A 20,030-nucleotide genomic window follows, 5' to 3' on the forward strand; every position below is an offset into this window, starting at 1 on the left:
TGTCTCATAGTTCACAGCACCCGTGGTGTCTCACAGGTCACAGCACCCACGGTGTCTCACAGGTCACAGCAACCGTGGTGTCTCACAGGTCACAGCACCCAAGGTGTCTCACAGGTCACGGCACCCACAGTGTCTCACAGGTCACAGCACCCGCGGTGTCTCACAGGTCACGGCACCCACGGTGTCTCACAGGTCACAGCACCCGCGGTGTCTCACTGGTCACAGCACCCACGGTGTCTCACAGGTCACAGCACCCGCGGTGTCTCACAGGTCACAGCACCCAAGGTGTCTCACAGGTCACAGCACCCGCGGTGTCTCACAGGTCACGGTACCCCCTGTGTCTCAAAGGTCACAGCACCCACGGTGTCTCACAGGTCACAGCACCCACGGTGTCTCACAGGTCACAGCACCCACGGTGTCTCACAGGTCACAGCACCCGCGGTGTTTCACAGGTCACAGCACCCGTGGTGTCTCACAGGTCACGGTACCCGCGGTGTCTCACAGGTCACAGCACCCGCAGTGTCTCACAGGTCACAGCACCCACGGTGTCTCACAGGTCACAGCACCCACGGTGTCTCAAAGGTCACAGCACCCACGGTGTCTCACAGGTCACGGCACCCACGGTGTCTCACAGGTCACAGCACCCGCGGTGTCTCACTGGTCACAGCACCCACTGTGTCTCACAGGTCACAGCACCCACGGTGTCTCACAGGTCACAGCACCCACGGTGTCTCACAGGTCACAGCACCCACGGTGTCTCACAGGTCACAGCACCCGCGGTGTCTCACAGGTCACAGCACCCACGGTGTCTCAAAGGTCACAGCACCCACGGTGTCTCACAGGTCACAGCACCCACGGTGTCTCACAGGTCACAGCACCCGCGGTGTCTCACTGGTCACAGCACCCATGGTGTCTCACAGGTCACAGCACCCACGTTGTCTCACAGGTCACAGCACCCACAGTGTCTCACAGGTCACAGCACTCGCGGTGTCTCACAGGTCACAGCACCCGCGGTGTCTCACTGGTCACAGCACCCATGGTGTCTCACAGGTCACAGCACCCACGGTGTCTCACAGGTCACAGCACCCGCGGTGTCTCACAGGTCACAGCACCCGCGGTGTCTCACAGGTCACAGCACCCGCGGTGTCTCACAGGTCACAGCACCCACTGTGTCTCACAGGTCACAGCACCCACGGTGTCTCACAGGTCACAGCACCCACGGTGTCTCACAGGTCACAGCACCCACGGTGTCTCACAGGTCACAGCACCCACGGTGTCTCACAGGTCACAGCACCCACGGTGTCTCACAGGTCACAGCACCCGCGGTGTCTCACAGGTCACAGCACCCGCGGTGTCTCACAGGTCACAGCACCCGCGGTGTCTCACAGGTCACAGTACCCACAGTGTCTCACAGGTCACAGCACCCGCGGTGTCTCACAGGTCATAGCACCCACGGTGTCTCACTGGTCACAGCACCCACGGTGTCTCACAGGTCACAGCACCCACGGTGTCTCAAAGGTCACAGCACCCACGGTGTCTCACAGGTCACAGCACCCACGGTGTCTCACAGGTCACAGCACCGGCGGTGTCTCACAGGTCACAGCATCCACAGTGTCTCACAGGTCACAGCACCCAAGGTGTCTCACAGGTCACAGCACCCAAGGTGTCTCACAGGTCACAGCACCCGCGGTGTCTCACAGGTCACGGTACCCACTGTGTCTCAAAGGTCACAGCACCCACGGTATCTCACAGGTCACAGCACCCACGGTGTCTCACAGGTCACAGCACCCACGGTGTCTCACAGGTCACAGCACCCACTGTGTCTCAAAGGTCACAGCACCCACGGTGTCTCACAGGTCACAGCACCCACGGTGTCTCACAGGTCACAGCACCCACTGTGTCTCAAAGGTCACAGCACCCGCGGTGTCTCACAGGTCACAGCACCCATGGTGCCTCACAGGTTACAGCACCCATGTGTCTCAAAGGTCACAGCACCCACTGTGTCTCACAGGTCACAGCAACCACGGTGTCTCAAAGGTCACAGCACCCGCGGTGTCTCACAGGTCACAGCACCCACGGTGTCTCACAGGTCACAGCACCCATGTGTCTCAAAGGTCACAGCACCCATGTGTCTCAAAGGTCACAGCACCCATGTGTCTCACAGGTCTCAGCACCTGCGGTGTCTCACGGGTCACAGCACCCACGGGGTCATGGTGTCAGCACCTACCTCATACTCTGTGGTGTTGCACAAGGCTCTGAAGGTGAAACACTCCTCCACCTCGCTGCAGAAGTCCGGCTTGGGGCTGTAAAGAGTAAAGGGAGAGAGCTGGTGAGGGCCTGTGAGTGAGAGGGTGGGGCAGGTTCGAGGGGGTCCATCTTACCTCTGACCCCAAGTCCCTCCGACCCCCAGAGACAGGAGGATGAGGACTGCAGCCCCTGGAGCAGATGTAGGTGGAAACAGCACCATCCTCAGCTGTCAATCTGAGGAAAGAAACCACTGCTGGTTACACAGGCCAGGCCCTGCAGGTGCCCCTCCACCCTCATATCCTTAGCCCTAGTTCCCCCTCTCAGACCCCCCCAACACATATCCTCTCCCCGTGGTGCCCCTCCCACCTCCTCATATCCTTGTCGCTAGTTGCCCCTCTGAGCCGCCTCCATCCTCACCCCTCCAATCCTTACCCCTTGACCTCTCCATGACTGCATCACTCACCAGTATCTGACCCCAGTTGTCCTATTAGCTAAGTGTCCACCACTCTCTATCTTCCCCTGTGGGGCCTCCCCTACCTTCATCCTTCAGGGCCACAGTACCATGACACCCACCACTTCACCCGCACACACTTCACCATCGTCTTTGCTTCCTAGGGGCTTCCCTTCTCTGGTCAGGATCTCTTGCTTCTTGCTTGCACGGGCCTTACTCCCCAGCGCCACCATCTGTTTCTCCTGGTTACGGTCCCTACCTCCCCTCTGTTCACAATCTCATCTCTCTTCTTCTCTTCTCTCTCTCTTTATCCCTTCTCTCGGTCCGTCTCTGGTATCATCAGTTCACTGCCCATCCTCCGGGCTACATCCACTGCTACCCTGAGGATTCCACCTTTCACCTGTGGTCTTCTCACCCTCTCTCTTCTCCTCTCTTTCATGCTTTCTCCCAACTACTTCCCTCACCTCTCCTTCCTCCCAACCACTTCCTTCACCTCTCCTCCCAACCACTTCCCTCACCTCTCCTCCCAACCACTTCCTTCACCTCTCTTCCCAACCACTTCCCTCACCTCACCTCTCCTCCCAACCACTTCATTCACCTCTCCTCCCAACCACTTCCCTCACCTCTCCTCCCAACCACTTCCCTCACCTCTCCTCCCAACTACTTCCCTCACGTCTCCTCGCTCCCAACCACTTCCCTCAACTCTCCTTCCTTCCAACCACTTCCCTCAACTCTCCTCGCCCCCAACCACTTGCCTCACCTCTCCTCCAACCACTTCCCTCACCTCTCCTCCCTTCCAACCACTTCCCTCATCTCTCCTCCACCCACTTCCCTCACCTCTCTTCGCTCCCAACCCCTTCCCTCACCTCTTGTCTCTCCCTACCACTTCCCTCACCTCTCCTCCCTCCCAACCACTTCCCTCACCTCTCCTCCCTCCCAACCACTATCCTCGCCTCTCCTCCCTCCCAACCACTTCCATCACCTCACCTCTCCTCTCCAACTACTTCCCTCACCTCACCTCTCCTCCCTCCCAACCACTTCCCTCACCTCTCCTCACTCCCCATACCATCCCTCACCTATCCTCCCTCCCAACTACTTCCCTCACCTCTCCTTACTCCCAACCACTTCCCTCACCTCTTGTTGCTCCCAACCGTTTCCCTCACCTCTCCTTGCTCCCAACCACTTCCCTCACCTCTCTCCTCGCTACCAACCACTTCCCTCACCTCTCCTCGCTCCCAACCACTTCCCTCACCTCTCCTCCCTTCCAACCACTTCCCTCACCTCTCCTCGCTACAACCACTTCCCTCCCAACCACTTCCCTCTCTTCTCCGTTCTCCTCAATTTCTGTCACTGAAGTGCGAGTTCTGGTAAAGAAATGTTATTGACAAATGTGGGCGCTCAGGAAGGAAGGTGGTTTTAAGCCATTAATGTCCAGCAAGATCTTATAAACAAAGTTCATTGATGGCGTGGAAGCTCTAGTAAAGAAAGGTGACTTCAGGTCATTGATGGCGTGAAAGCTCTAGTAAAGAAAGGTGAGTACAGGTCATTGATGGCGTGAAAGCTCTAGTAAAGAAAGGTGAGTTCATGTAATAGATGGAGTTGTAGTGAAGACAGGGTTCTGCTTGCACACATTGCTATGTTAGCATAAGCGTATTAGAAGTTTAAATGCCATTCTGCCACTTTGCAGCTTTTGTACACAACACTATATGTAACTGTTGTTGTAATTAAACTGTTTGATTTTCTTCGCATGAGAACGGTCTGTTTTTTCACATCTCTAGACTTACACCGTGACCTTAGTCGGCACACTGCGTACAGAAGTCTTCAAGGTCATAATAACAATGTATGCTGTGATTCAGGTTGATCGGCTGACGCTCTAGACACAACACACACACAGCTACAACCAACTGAAATCCTAGTGCCTTTAATATTGCACTGCATGCATGATTCAGGCACTTGGAAAAATCACCTTTCCAGTGACAGAGAGCTTTGCTGCTCCTGTGATGTGATTCACCTCTGCTGATCTTGGAGTTATAGGGTTCCCCGTTTGAACCTAGAGACCTTCTATCATTATAAAACTAGCTATTAGCCAGGGGAGGGTGGTACACAAGGCGCTATACAACCTGTTTCCACTATCATTGTAACATGATTTCTCCCTTTGTGTTTTTTGGGATTGCAACAATGCTGATTGTTTTATTTCTAATCATATGCCTGTTTATGTTAGCCAAAATACCCCATCTTAGAGCACGTAGTTAAAAATAAACATTTTAAACTTTTCTGTGTCTCTGATTACTCACATTGTGGACTGGTATGAGAATATAAACGAGCGAGTGTTCTTGATTCCCACCATTCCCGAGAGTACCCTAAGTCGCTTGTTCTGGGTTGTCTAATCATTGGTAGCTTCGCTGTAGGACTGAGAGCTAATGAGACACTGATGCTAGTCGGATAGGGGCTCTGGGTACTAAGGTGAGTTCTTTGGTACACCACAGTTCACTGAGGTCCTGGTTTCCTGTGTATAGTTCTGTGCATGAGCAGAATCCCCGCAACAGAGTGAAAGCTCTAGTAAAGACAGGTGAGTTCAGGTCATTAATGCCGTGCAAGATCGGGTAAAGAAAGGTGTGTTCAGGTCATTGATGGAGTGAAAGCTCTAGTAAAGAAAGGTGAGTTCAGGTCATTGATGGAGTGAAAGCTCTAGTAAAGAAAGGTGAGTTCAGGTCATTGATGGCGTGCAAGCTCTAGTAAAAAAAGGTGAGTTCAGGTCATTGATGGCGTGCAAGCTCTAGTAAAGAAAGGTGAGTTCAGGTCATTGATGGCGTGCAAGCTGTAGTAAAGAAAGGTGAGTTCAGGTCATTGATGGCGTGCAAGCTGTAGTAAAGAAAGGTGAGTTCAGGTCATTGATGGTGTGCAAGCTCTAGTAAAGAAAGGTGAGTTCAGGTCATTGATGGCGTGCAAGCTGTAGTAAAGAAAGGTGAGTTCAGGTCATTGATGGTGTGCAAGCTCTAGTAAAGAAAGGTGAGTTCATGTCATTGATGACGTGCAAGCTCTAGTAAAGAAAGGTGAGTTCATGTCATTGATGGCGTGCAAGCTCTAGTAAAGAAAGGTGAGTTCAGATCATTGATGGCGTGAAAGCTCTAGTAAAGAAAGATGAGTTCACGTCATTGATGGTGTGCAAGCTCTAGTAAAGAAAGGTGAGTTCATGTCATTGATGTCGTGCAAGCTCTAGTAAAGAAAGGTGAGTTCATGTCATTGATGGCGTGCAAGCTCTAGTAAAGAAAGGTGAGTTCAGATCATTGATGGCGTGAAAGCTCTAGTAAAGAAAGATGAGTTCACGTCATTGATGGCGTACAAGCTCTAGTAAAGAAAGGTGAGTTTAAGTCTGTTGGACTTGGCCCTCTTGGCAGGGTCATCCCTGAACTTTTTGCCTTCCTCCAATATTCTCTCTGACCTGTTTTTGTTGGTTTAATGACTCTGGGCACTTTACCACTGCTGACCAGTGCTAAAGTGCATATGCTCTCCCTACTGTAAACTGCTACATGTGATTGGTTTCCATGATTGGTTTATTTGGTTTACTGTCAGTCCCCAGTAAAGTGCACCAGGAGTGCCAGGGCTTGTAAATACAAATGCTGCTGGTGGGCCTGCAGCACTGGTTGTGCCACCCACAGAAGCAACCTAGTAAAATGTGCCTAAGGTCTGCCATTGCAGAACCTGCGTGCAGTCTGGTACTGTCATGCTAACTGCGCAAGTACACCTATTTGCCAGTCCCTAAACCTTCCCTAACTTCATATTAGTCACCCCTATGGTAGGCGCAAGGGCAGGGTGCATTGTAAGCATAAGGTAGGACAAGCCCTGATGTGTGTGGCATGTCCTAATAGTGAATTACAGCCAATTTCGTTTTTCACTATTGTAAGGCTACCTGTTCTCATAGGTCAGAATGGGCTGCTGGAATTGTTACAATCTATAATCCCAGCAGGCTCAGGGAACATGGTAGAAAGTCAAGTTTAGTATGCCTGAACTCAGAATAATGAAATACTTCTTTTAGTAAAGTTTATTTTAATATCCTGTGTTTGCAAATGCTACTTTTAGAGAGTTAGCATTTGCTTGCCTGACCATTTCAGCCCGCCTCTGCTCTGATGTGTATCTGCTGTCTGGGTTGTGTGAGTGACAGGGCTGGGGATGACAGTTGGTGAATAGAGGGATTACACCAGAGTGGGTTGTGGGAGTGCCCCTTGACTCTGAATAGGGCTGTGCTCTGCCACCACAATGCTGGCTCCGCCCCCTGGGGAGCGACTGATGACTCTGTCCGGCACCTGGCCCAGGAAGAGGGAGGACGGTCAACAGAGTGCTCCTGGCTGTACTTGTCATCACAATGCTGGCTCCACCTCCTGCGGAGTGTCTGATGTCCCTGCCCTGCACCCTGAAAGGAGAAACCAGAGCCTGCAAAACAAAGTGCCCAGAGACTGATTGGATTAGGCAAAGGCCCCCCTGGCCTGCAAGAACAAAAGAAATGTCCTATAAAAGTATGAGCCCTGCTCCTAAGAAATCAGATCCTGTTTGCGCTAAGAAGAAACTCTGCCTGAAGAGAAGGACCTGGGAAAGCTGCATGGAGGAGTACTGTCTCTAATCCTGAGAGACTGGCCTGTGGTGGGTGCCTTGCTGCAAGAAGGAGAGGAGACACAGACTGAGAAAGACTTTATTTAATTCAACTTGTGCATTCTTTCAAGAAAGATCTCCAAGGGCTTGCGTGTGAGCCTACCCCCTGAACTGCGCCCCAGGAACATTGGGCACTACCCCCATAAAGAAGGAAGCAGCTGATGGTGTGATTCTCCCCTTCAGCGCTGACCCCAGAGACCTGAGTGCACCTGGGAAGTCTTCCCGCACTCTGAGAGCCTGTGCCCCCACCTGGTCCAAGCAACGTGAACCGGTGGCCCCCGAGCTGCAGGAACACACAGTAAAGACTGGTGGCCCCCGGACTCGTCCCTCCGTGGAAGAGGCCCTGTTCACAGCGTATCACCGCTGTGATTATCTCCAGCCACTGCCCCCTCTTCAGGACACGGACTCTGCTTGTGAGCCTGTGTCCCCCCGAGCACCGCCAACCAAAGGAAAAGTCATCCCGTGGCCCTCGCGCCGCAACACCCTTCTGGACGGCACCGCAATGTGGGACGTCAGCCTAGCATCGTCCGCATCGCACCCGCACATCAAGAAAAGGTATTGTGCGCTTCGCGTCCAAAATAGACTGTGCGCGGCGTACGGCTGCATTACTAAGGCCTGTACTCCTCGCCTTTGGCATTGAGACTGTGCACCTCGCATTTGACACCCGCCCGGTACGCAGCGCACCCTTGCTTTGAAGAGGGCCGTAGACGGAGTACAGTACGCTCCGTACCGCGAGATGCGTGAGCATCGGTAGGGCCTTTCACCTCGCATAGAACGAAGCGCTCAGAAGCGCTAGTAAGCACCGTACCTTACAGGAACTTGCCTAAAAGAACTGAATTTTGCCTATAAAGAACTGTGGTCTATTTTAAATGTTACTGAGACACATCCTAAAGCCTAATGACTTTATTTTTGAAGCCTGCTTGAAAGTTATATATAAAGGATAAATATATTACTATAAACCTACAGTCTTGTGTCCCTGTGTGGTGGGTTGATGGTCATTGTGGTGGATGCTTCAAATGCTTAACCGTATGTACTCCAGAGATTAGCTGTGACTGCTTGCGCCACCCTACCTAGAGGGTGAGCAGAGTTTATTTCCTGAGAGTAATCCTTTGCCCTGACTTAGAGGAGAGGGTCCCTGCTTGCCGCAAGTACATACCTGCGCCAACCAGAGACCCCCAATTCTGACTAAGTCATTGATGATGTCCAAGCTCTAGTAAAGAAAGGTGAGTTCAGGTCATTGATGGTGTGCAAGCTCTAGTAAAGAAAGGTGAGTTGAGGTCATTGATGGCGTGCAAGCTTTAGTAAAGAAAGGTGAGTTGAGGTCATTGATGGTGTGCAAGCTCTAGTAAAGAAAGGTGAGTTCAAGTCATTGATGGCGTGCAAGCTCTAGTAAAGAAAGGTGAGTTCAGGTCATTGATGACGTGCAAGCTCTAGTAAAGAAAGGTGAGTTCAAGTCATTGATGACGTGCAAGCTCTAGTAAACAAAGGTGAGTTCAGATCATTAATGGCGTGCAAGCTCTAGTAAACAAAGGTGAGTTCATGTCATTGATGGCGTGAACGCTCTAGTAAACAAAGGTGAGTTCAAGTCATTGATGAAGTGCAAGCTCTAGTAAAGAAAGGTGACTTCAGATCATTGATGGCGTGAAAGCGCTAGTAAAGAAAGGTGAGTTCAGGTCATTGATGGTGTGAAAGCTGTAGTAAAGAAAAGTGTGTTCAGGTTATTGATGACGTGCAAGCTCTAGTAAAGAAAGGTGAGTTGAGGTCATTGATGGCGTGAAAGCGCTAGTAAAGAAAGGTGAGTTCAGGTCATTGATGGTGTGAAAGCTGTAGTAAAGAAAAGTGTGTTCAGGTTATTGATGACGTGCAAGCTCTAGTAAAGAAAGGTGAGTTCAGATCATTGATGGCGTGAAAGATCTAGGGCCAGATGTAGGTAGGGTTTTACCGGTCGGTAACGGCCGAATTCGGCCGTTACCGACCGGTAAAAGGAATTTGAGATGTAGGGGGCAGAATCGGTAATTTTACCGTTCTGTAAATTTACCGATCTGTAATTTTACAGAATCTGTAAATATACCGGTCGGTAAATTTACAGAACGGTAAATTTACAGATTCTGTAAAATCGATATGTAGGTGGGACTCTGATGAGTCCCACAAGGCCTAAGAAATCGGTATTTTACCATCAAATTCAATTTGATGGTGAAATACCGATTCAGGTGAGCATGCAAATGTGTGCATGCACACCTGTGCCATATGGCAGGCAGACCTGCCCTTAGGGCAGGTCTGCCTGCCATATGGCCCCCGAACCTTTTTTGGGGGTGCTAGAGGGTGTCAAAGTGACACCCCCTGCACCCTTGCCAAAAATCTGTATTTACCGATCGGTAAATACCGACCTGTAATGCCCCATTCATTCCTATGGGCTTCAAAGCCCATAGGAATGAATGGAGCATTACAGGTCGGTATTTACCGAATCGGTAAATACCGACTTTTAAAGAATCGGTAAATCCACATCTGGATTTACCTACATCTCGGTACATCTATTTTACCGACTCTTAAATACCGAATCGGTAAAATTCGGTATTTAAGTGTCGGTAAAATAGATTTACCTACATCTGGCCCTTAGTAAAGAAAGGTGAGTTGAGGGCATTGATGGCGTGAAAGCTCTAGTAAAGAAAGGTGAGTTCAGGTCATTGATGGTGTGAAAGCTGTAGTAAAGAAAAGTGTGTTCAGGTTATTGATAACGTGCAAGCTCTAGTAAAGAAAGGTGAGTTAAGGTCATTGATGGCGTGCAAGATCTGGTAAATAAAGGGGAGTTTAGGTCATTGATGACGTGCAATCTCTAGTAAAGAAAATTGAGGTAGGTCATTGATGGCGTGAAAGCTCTAGTAAAGAAAGGGGGGTTCAGGTCATTGATGGCATGCAAGCTCGAGTAAAGAAAGGTGAGTTCAGGTCATTGATGGCGTGAAAGCTGTAGTAATGAAAGGTGAGTTCATGTCATTGATGGCGTGCAAACTCTAGTAAAGAAAGGTGAGTTCAGGTCATTGATGGCGTGCAAACTCTAGTAAAGAAAGGTGGGTTCAGGTCATTGATGGCGTGCAAACTCTAGTAAAGAAAGGTGAGTTCAGGTCATTGATGGCGTGCAAGCTCTAGTAAAGAAAGGTGAGTTCAGGTCATTGATGATGTGCAAGCTCTAGTAAAAAAAGGTGTGTTCAGGTGATTGATGGTGTGAAAGCTGAAGTAAAGAAAAGTGTGTTCAGGTTATTGATGACGTGCAAACTCTAGTAAAGAAAGGTGAGTTCAGGTCAATGATGGCGTGAAAGCTCTAGTAAAGAAAGGTGAGTTCATGTCATTGATGACGTGCAAGCGCTAGTAAAGAAAGGTGAGTTCAGGTCATTGATGACGTGCAAGCTATAGTAAAGAAAGGTGAGTTCATGTCATTGATGGAGTGAAAGCTGTAGTAAAGAAAAGTGTGTTCAGGTTATTGATGGCGTGGAAGCTCTAGTAAAGAAAGGTGTGTTCAGGTGATTGATGGCGTGAAAGCTGAAGTAAAGAAAAGTGTGTTCAGGTTATTGATGGCGTGAAAGCTCTAGTTAAGAAAGGTGAGTTCAGGTCATTGATGGAGTGAAAGCTCTAGTAAAGAAAGGTGAGTTCATGTCATTGATGGAGTGAAAGCTTTAGTAAAGAAAGGTGAGTTAAGGTCATTGATGGTGTGCAAGCTCTAGTAAAGAAAGGTGTGTTCAGATCATTGATGGCATGCAAGCTCTTGTAAACAAAGGTGAGTTCATGTCATTGATGACGTGCAAGCTCTAGTAAAGAAAGGTAAGTTCAGGTCATTGATGACGTGCAAGCTCTAGTAAAGAAAGGTAAGTTCAAGTCATTGATGACGTGCAAGCTCTAGTAAAGAAAGGTAAGTTCAGGTCATTGATGACGTGCAAGCTCTAGTAAAGAAAGGTGAGTTCAAGTCATTGATGCCGTGCAAGCTCTAGTTAAGAAAGGTGAGTTCAGGTCATTGATGGCATGCAAGCTGTAGTAAAGAAAGGTGAGTTCAAGTCATTGATGGTGTGCAAACTAGTAAAGAAAGGTGAGTTCATGTCATTGATGGTGTGCAAGCTCTAGTAAAGAAAGGTGAGTTCAGGTCATTGATGGAGTGAAAGCTCTAGTAAAGAAGGATGTGTTCAGGTCATTGATGAAGTGCAAACTCTAGTAAAGAAAGGTGAGTTCAGGTTATTGATGGCGTGAAAGCTCGAGTAAAGAAAGGTGAGTTCAGGTCATTGATGGCGTGCAAACTCTAGTAAAGAAAGATGAGTTCATGTCATTGATGGAGTGAAAGCTCTAGTAAAGAAAGGTGAGTTCAAGTCATTGATGGCGTGCAAGCTGTAGTAAAGAAAGGTGAGTTCAAGTCATTGATGATGTGCAAGCTCTAGTAAAGAAAGGTGAGTTCATGTCATTGATGGCGTGAAAGCTCTAGTAAAGAAAGGTGAGTTCAAATCATTGATGGCGTGCAAGCTGTAGTAAAGAAAGGTGAGTTCAGGTCATTGATGACGTGCAAGCTCTAGTAAAGAAAGGTGAGTTCAGATCATTGATGGCGTGCAAGCTTAGTAAAGAAAGGTAAGTTGAGGTGATTGATGGCGTGAAAGCTTTAGTAAAGAAACGTGAGTTCAGGTCATTGATGATGTGCAAGCTTTAGTAAAGAAAGGTGAGTTCAGGTCATTGATGATGTGCAAGCTTTAGTAAAGAAAGGTGAGTTCAGGTTATTGATGGCGTGAAAGCTCGAGTAAAGAAAGGTGAGTTCAGGTCATTGATGGCGTGAAAGCTCTAGTAAAGAAAGGTGAGTTCAGGTCATTGATGGAGTGAAAGCTCTAGTAAAGAAAGGTGTGTTCAGGTCATTGATGGAGTGAAAGCTCTAGTAAAGAAAAGTGTGTTCATGTCATTGATGGCATGCAAGCTCTAGTAAAGAAAGGTGAGTTCAAGTCATTGATGACGTGCAAACTCTAGTAAAGAAAGGTGAGTTCATGTCATTGATGGCGTGCAAGTTCTAGTAAAGAAAGGTGAGTTCATGTCATTGATGGAGTGAAAGCTCTAGTAAAGAAAGATGAGTTCAGGTCATTGATGGTGTGCAAGCTCTAGTAAAGAAAGGTGAGTTCAGGTCATTGATGGCGTGCAAGCTCTAGTAAACAAAGGTGAGTTCAGGTCATTGATGGCGTGCAAGCTCTAGTAAACAAAGGTGAGTTCAAGTCAATGATGGAGTGAAAGCTCTAGTAAAGAAAGGTGAGTTCATGTCATTGATGGAGTGAAAGCTGTAGTAAAGAAAGGTGAGTTCATGTCATTGATGGCGTGCAAGCTCTAGTAAACAAAGGTGAGTTCAAGTCATTGATGGAGTGAAAGCTGTAGTAAAGAAAGGTGAGTTCATGTCATTGATGGCGTGCAAGTTCGAGTAAAGAAAGGTGAGTTCATGTCATTGATGGTGTGCAAGCTCTAGTAAAGAAAGGTGAGTTCAGGTCATTGATGGCGTGCAAGCTCTAGTAAACAAAGGTGAGTTCAAGTCATTGATGGAGTGAAAGCTGTAGTAAAGAAAGGTGAGTTCATGTCATTGATGGCGTGCAAGTTCGAGTAAAGAAAGGTGAGTTCATGTCATTGATGGAGTGAAAGCTCTAGTAAAGAAAGGTGAGTTCAGGTCATTGATGACTTGCAAACTCTAGTAAACAAAGGTGAGTTCAAGTCATTGATGGAGTGAAAGCTCTAGTAAAGAAAGGTGCGTTCAGGTGATTGATGGCGTGACAGCTGTAGTAAAGAAAAGTGTGTTCAGGTTATTGATGACGTGCAGGCTCTAGTAAAGAAAGGTGAGTTGAGGTCATTGATGGCGTGAAAGCTCTAGTAAACAAAGGTGAGTTCATGTCATTGATGGCGTGAAAGCTCTAGTAAACAAAGGTGAGTTCAAGTCATTGATGACGTGCAAGCTCTAGTTAAGCAAGGTGAGTTCATGTCATTGATGGAGTGAAAGGTCTAGTAAAGAAAGGTGAGTTCAGGTCATTGATGAAGTGCAAGCTCTAGTAAAGAAAAGTGTGTTCAGGTTATTGATGACGTGCAAGCTCTAGTAAAGAAAGGTGAGTTGAGGAGGAGCCAAGATGGCGATCGAGATGGCTGCGTAACCGCTCGGCTCCGTGAGCCTCCTCACCCCGCACATACATCCTGGCACTTATCCTGAGCTGCAACGGCATCTACATGTAGGCGAAGAGTCACTTTCACTTACCGCTTGCTCCTGAGGCTTCTGTTTGCTGCAGACCCGTTGGAGTGTCCCCGACTGTTTTGAGGCCTTCACGGAGCTGGGACCGGGGTCTCGAGTGCGGAGAGTGGCCGGCCGCGACTTCAACAACAGCGGCCTCTGGTGATGGTGAGGACTCGGCCGGAGGGAACTGAAGACCTGATTGCTGATTGCCGCAGTGCCGACCCAGCCCAACTGGCGGAGACCCATGTGGGGAGTGTGATGCAGCTGGGTCGAGGGAGGTGCATGATCCTTAGCCCCCCATTCCGGTGTTGTATCCGGGCCCATTACCGACTTTGCCCGGAGTCAGCGTGCTGCCCCTAGGGTGCGGCGGAGTTTTTAGCCTTTTGGTGACTCTCCGCTGAGAAACCTGCCTTGGCTTGTGAGATTCCCGTTGTGAATCCTGTTCCTCCCTGATGTGAGACCCGGTCCCGAGGTGAGGTGGAGAAGGACGAGGCCGGAGCAGCTAAGATGGCGGAGAGCACCCTCGTACGCACACCTCACCCGGGCAGAGAAGCCGCTATGCGAGAGAGTCCTGGGGTCTGGCGACACGAGAGAGAGCCCACGTCCAGAGATGTTTTGGCTGCGTTAACAACTCTGCATAAGACCTTGATCCGGGACGCCCGGGATCTGGGAAGGAGGATGGCCGCCATTGTTGTCCCACCGCTCCACATGGGTAGGGATGAATCGCAAGGAAGCGCCGATGTGCCCGCCTTTGCGTCAGTGATGGACGTTCCAGCTGCGCCTACGTTTGTGGAGACGCCGATAGACCCGGTCCGTGACATCGCTTTGGATTGCTCTGTTGTGTTTGGGAGTGACTCGTCGGGGCCCTTATCTGTACGGCGGCGGAAGAAACAACATCGATCCATAGTTTGGGTTGCCCCGGCGGCTTTTCAACAATTGTCGGATTGTGTGTCTTTCTCCTCCTGGCTGGTGAGACTGTGTTCTGCCTGGGGGATGTTTCCGGTATCGGTACTGCCACAGACGAAGTTCCGCCATGCGTACTTGACTGGGACTTGGGGGCTACAGTCCCATGGAGTATTGGCGCTTCCCGGACCGCCCGGTTCGGTTGGACCCACCAAACTGTACTGTATGCCGATTGATGACTGGCCGTATGTGGGTACTATTGATAGAGAAGGCCAGGGATGATATCGTTTAGGATATGATGGAACACATTGTTGGCTGACGGTGTTTTGGAGGGACACTCCACGGGGATGTTACCGATTGACTTTATGATTCTTGCTTACTGTGGCTCTTATGACTTTGCTTCTGATGTATATTGTGCGTGATAGGTGAGGGGGGGGGCCGGGTGGTCTGATCGATGGCCCTTCTTCATATTCTTTTCCTTTCCTTTTTCTTCCCTTTTTTTATTCTATATTTCGGGTCTCTTCTTTAGGGCGATAGGCACGCTGCTGGGGGGGGGTAGGCCGTAGCCTTCTGCAGGGGTGCAGGGTGGGGGGTAGGGGGAAGAGGGTTGTTTATTTGTCCTTCCTTTGTCTCTATGGCCCTTTGCTTTTTCTTTTTCTAGGTGTCGTCGTCTTCATGTTTCCTACAATCTGTTTTGTTTTTAAGGGCTGGGTTGCTGATTCGACATGACGTGTATGTGTTGTTTACATTTATCCTGACTCGTATGCCTTGCCCCCGTGTCCTCAAGTGTATTCGCACTCATTGCGGATTTCTGTTTCATGTTGCTATTGTAGGATCATGTGTGACCGTCTGGCACTTCTTCTGATATTTTTTCTGTTTTATTTTCTTCATTGCAAAATTAACCTTCATAAATCCTGCTTATTACGCTGTACGCTTAAATACGAGTCGTATCCTGGATACTTACCTGACCCCGGCTTATGGACCGCTGTTTCTTTTTATATTGCTTTGCTTACCTTACGAATTGATTAGCGGCCGGCCGGGATGGTTGTAGGCCCATGCTTGTATTTATGTGAAGTGATAATAAAGGTTTAACAAAAAAAAAAAAAAAAGAAAGGTGAGTTAAGGCCATGGATGGCGTGCAAGATCTGCTAAAGAAAGGTGAGTTCAGGTCATTGATGGCGTGCAAGCTCTAGTAAAGAAAGGAGAGTTCAGGTCATTGATGTGTGAAAGCTGTGGTAAAGAAAGATGTGTTCAGGTCATTGATGGCGTGCAAACTCTAGTAAAGAAAGGTGAGTTCAGGTTATTGATGGCGTGCAAACTCTAGTAAAGAAAGGTGAGTTCAGGTCATTGATGGTGTGCAAGCTCTAGTAAAGAAAGGTAAGTTCAGGTCATTGATGACGTGCAAGCTCTAGTAAAGAAAGGTGAGTTCAAGTCATTGATGACGTGCAAGCTCTAGTAAAGAAAGGTGAGTTCAGGTCATTGATGGCGTGCAAGCTGTAGTAAAGAAAGGTGAGTTCAAGTCATTGATGGCGTGCAAACTAAAGTAAAGAAAGGTGAGTTCATGTCATTGATGGTGTGCAAGCTCTAGTAAAGAAAGGTGAGTTCAGGTCATTGATGGCGTGCAAGCTCTAGTAAACAAAGGTGAGTTCATGTCATTGATGGAGTGAAAGCTGTAGTAAAGAAAAGTGTGTTCAGGTTATTGATGACGGGCAAGCTCTAGTAAAGAAAGGTGCGTTCAGGTCATTGATGGTGTGCAAGCTGTAGTAAAGAAAGGTGAGTTGAGGTCATTGATGGCGTGAAAGCTATAGTAAAGAAAGGTGAGTTCAGGTCATTGATGGAGTGAAAGCTCTAGTAAAGAAAGATGTGTTCAGGTCATTGATGACGTGCAAACTCTAGTAAAGAAAGGTGAGTTCAGGTTATTGATGGCGTGCAAACTCTATTAAAGAAAGGTGAGTTCAGGTCATTGATGGCGTACAAGCTGTAGTAAAGAAAGGTGAGTTCAAGTCATTGATGACGTGCAAGCTCTAGTAAAGAAAGGTGAGTTCAGATCATTGATGGCGTGCAAGCTCTAGTAAAGAAAGGTGAGTTGAGGTCATTGAGGGCGTGAAAGCTCTAGTTAAGAAAGGTGAGTTCATGTCATTGATCGAGTGAAAGCTCTAGTAAAGAAAGGTGAGTTCAGATCATTGATGGAGTGAAAGCTCTAGTAAAGAAAGGTGTGTTCATGTCATTGATGGCGTGCAAGCTCTAGTAAAGAAAGGTGAGTTCATGTCATTGATGGAGTGAAAGCTCTAGTAAAGAAAGGTCAGTTCAGGTCATTGATGGTGTGCAAGCTCTAGTAAAGAAAGGTGAGTTCAGGTCATTGTTGGCGTGCAAGCTCTAGTAAAGAAAGGTGAGTTCAGGTCATTGATGGTGTGCAAGCTCTAGTAAAGAAAGGTGAGTTCAGGTCATTGTTGGCGTGCAAGCTCTAGTAAAGAAAGGTGAGTTCAGGTCATTGATGATGTGCAAGCTCTAGTAAAGAAAGGTGAGTTGAGGAGGAGCCAAGATGGCGATCGAGATGGCTGCGTAACCGCTCGGCTCCGTGAGCCTCCTCACCCCGCACATACATCCTGGCACTTATCCTGAGCTGCAACGGCATCTACATGTAGGCGAAGAGTCACTTTCACTTACCGCTTGCTCCTGAGGCTTCTGCTTGCTGCAGACCCGTTGGAGTGTCCCCGACTGTTTTGAGGCCTTCACGGAGCTGGGACCGGGGTCTCGAGTGCGGAGAGTGGCCGGCCGCGACTTCAACAACAGCGGCCTCTGGTGATGGTGAGGACTCGGCCGGAGGGAACTGAAGACCTGATTGCTGATTGCCGCAGTGCCGACCCAGCCCAACTGGCGGAGACCCATGTGGGGAGTGTGATGCAGCTGGGTCGAGGGAGGTGCATGATCCTTAGCCCCCCATTCCGGTGTTGTATCCGGGCCCATTACCGACTTTGCCCGGAGTCAGCGTGCTGCCCCTAGGGTGCGGCGGAGTTTTTAGCCTTTTGGTGACTCTCCGCTGAGAAACCTGCCTTGGCTTGTGAGAATCCCGTTGTGAATCCTGTTCCTCCCTGATGTGAGACCCGGTCCCGAGGTGAGGTGGAGAAGGACGAGGCCGGAGCAGCTAAGATGGCGGAGAGCACCCTCGTACGCACACCTCACCCGGGCAGAGAAGCCGCTATGCGAGAGAGTCCTGGGGTCTGGCGACACGAGAGAGAGCCCACGTCCAGAGATGTTTTGGCTGCGTTAACAACTCTGCATAAGACCTTGATCCGGGACGCCCGGGATCTGGGAAGGAGGATGGCCGCCATTGTTGTCCCACCGCTCCACATGGGTAGGGATGAATCGCAAGGAAGCGCCGATGTGCCCGCCTTTGCGTCAGTGATGGACGTTCCAGCTGCGCCTACGTTTGTGGAGACGCCGATAGACCCGGTCCGTGACATCGCTTTGGATTGCTCTGTTGTGTTTGGGAGTGACTCGTCAGGGCCCTTATCTGTACGGCGGCGGAAGAAACAACATCGATCCATAGTTTGGGTTGCCCCGGCGGCTTTTCAACAATTGTCGGATTGTGTGTCTTTCTCCTCCTGGCTGGTGAGACTGTGTTCTGCCTGGGGGATGTTTCCGGTATCGGTACTGCCACAGACGGAGTTCCGCCATGCGTACTTGACTGGGACTTGGGGGCTACAGTACCATGGAGTATTGGCGCTTCCCGGACCGCCCGGTTCGGTTGGACCCACCAAACTGTACTGTATGCCGATTGATGACTGGCCGTATGTGGGTACTATTGATAGAGAAGGCCAGGGATGATATCGTTTAGGATATGATGGAACACATTGTTGGCTGACGGTGTTTTGGAGGGACACTCCACGGGGATGTTACCGATTGACTTTATGATTCTTGCTTACTGTGGCTCTTCTGACTTTGCTTCTGATGTATATTGTGCGTGATAGGTGAGGGGGGGGGCCGGGTGGTCTGATCGATGGCCCTTCTTCATATTCTTTTCCTTTCCTTTTTCTTCCCTTTTTTTATTCTATATTTCGGGTCTCGTCTTTAGGGCGATAGGCACGCTGCTGGGGGGGGGTAGGCCGTAGCCTTCTGCAGGGGTGCAGGGTGGGGGGTAGGGGGAAGAGGGTTGTTTATTTGTCCTTCCTTTGTCTCTATGGCCCTTTGCTTTTTCTTTTTCTAGGTGTCGTCGTCTTCATGTTTCCTACAATCTGTTTTGTTTTTAAGGGCTGGGTTGCTGATTCGACATGACGTGTATGTGTTGTTTACATTTATCCTGACTCGTATGCCTTCCCCCCGTGTCCTCAAGTGTATTCGCACTCATTGCGGATTTCTGTTTCATGTTGCTATTGTAGGATCATGGGTGACCGTCTGGCACTTCTTCTGATATTTTTTCTGTTTTATTTTCTTCATTGTAAAATTAACCTTCATAAATCCTGCTTATTACGCTGCACGCTTAAATACGAGTCGTATCCTGGATACTTACCTGACCCCGGCTTATGGACCGCTGTTTCTTTTTATATTGCTTTGCTTACCTTACGAATTGATTAGCGGCCGGCCGGGATGGTTGTAGGCCCATGCTTGTATTTATGTGAAGTGATAATAAAGGTTTAAAAAAAAAAAAAGAAAGGTGAGTTAAGGCCATGGATGGCGTGCAAGATCTGGTAAAGAAAGGTGAGTTCAGGTCATTGATGGCGTGCAAGCTCTAGTAAAGAAAGGAGAGTTCAGGTCATTGATGTGTGAAAGCTGTGGTAAAGAAAGATGTGTTCAGGTCATTGATGGCGTGCAAACTCTAGTAAAGAAAGGTGAGTTCAGGTTATTGATGGCGTGCAAACTCTAGTAAAGAAAGGTGAGTTCAGGTCATTGATGGTGTGCAAGCTCTAGTAAAGAAAGGTAAGTTCAGGTCATTGATGACGTGCAAGCTCTAGTAAAGAAAGGTGAGTTCAAGTCATTGATGACGTGCAAGCTCTAGTAAAGAAAGGTGAGTTCAGGTCATTGATGGCGTGCAAGCTGTAGTAAAGAAAGGTGAGTTCAAGTCATTAATGGCGTGCAAACTAAAGTAAAGAAAGGTGAGTTCATGTCATTGATGGTGTGCAAGCTCTAGTAAAGAAAGGTGAGTTCAGGTCATTGATGACGTGCAAGCTCTAGTAAACAAAGGTGAGTTCATGTCATTGATGGAGTGAAAGCTGTAGTAAAGAAAAGTGTGTTCAGGTTATTGATGACGGGCAAGCTCTAGTAAAGAAAGGTGCGTTCAGGTCATTGATGGCGTGCAAGCTGTAGTAAAGAAAGGTGAGTTGAGGTCATTGATGGCGTGAAAGCTATAGTAAAGAAAGGTGAGTTCAGGTCATTGATGGAGTGAAAGCTCTAGTAAAGAAAGATGTGTTCAGGTCATTGATGACGTGCAAACTCTAGTAAAGAAAGGTGAGTTCAGGTTATTGATGGCGTGCAAACTCTATTAAAGAAAGGTGAGTTCAGGTCATTGATGGCGTGCAAGCTGTAGTAAAGAAAGGTGAGTTCAAGTCATTGATGACGTGCAAG

The 20,030-nt window shown here is 48.8% G+C and overlaps 1 protein-coding gene across 1 annotated transcript in view; it reads right to left on the minus strand.

Annotated features, from left to right (window-relative positions):
- LOC144752902 (heme-binding protein 2-like) overlaps positions 1–20,030 on the minus strand; it is a 189,964-nt gene that overhangs the window by 65,760 nt on the left and 104,174 nt on the right. Inside the window, exons 2-3 of the mRNA XM_078640727.1 lie at positions 2,382–2,481; positions 2,228–2,303 (exon numbers count right to left, since the gene is read on the minus strand). Of these exons, the coding sequence (XP_078496853.1) occupies positions 2,228–2,303; positions 2,382–2,467 (162 nt within the window). The 5' untranslated portion in view covers positions 2,468–2,481. The remainder of the gene's footprint in view (positions 1–2,227; positions 2,304–2,381; positions 2,482–20,030) is intronic.

The sequence above is a fragment of the Lissotriton helveticus genome, chromosome 5_1 (assembly GCF_964261635.1).
Source record: "Lissotriton helveticus chromosome 5_1, aLisHel1.1, whole genome shotgun sequence".
NCBI lineage: Eukaryota > Metazoa > Chordata > Amphibia > Caudata > Salamandridae > Lissotriton > Lissotriton helveticus.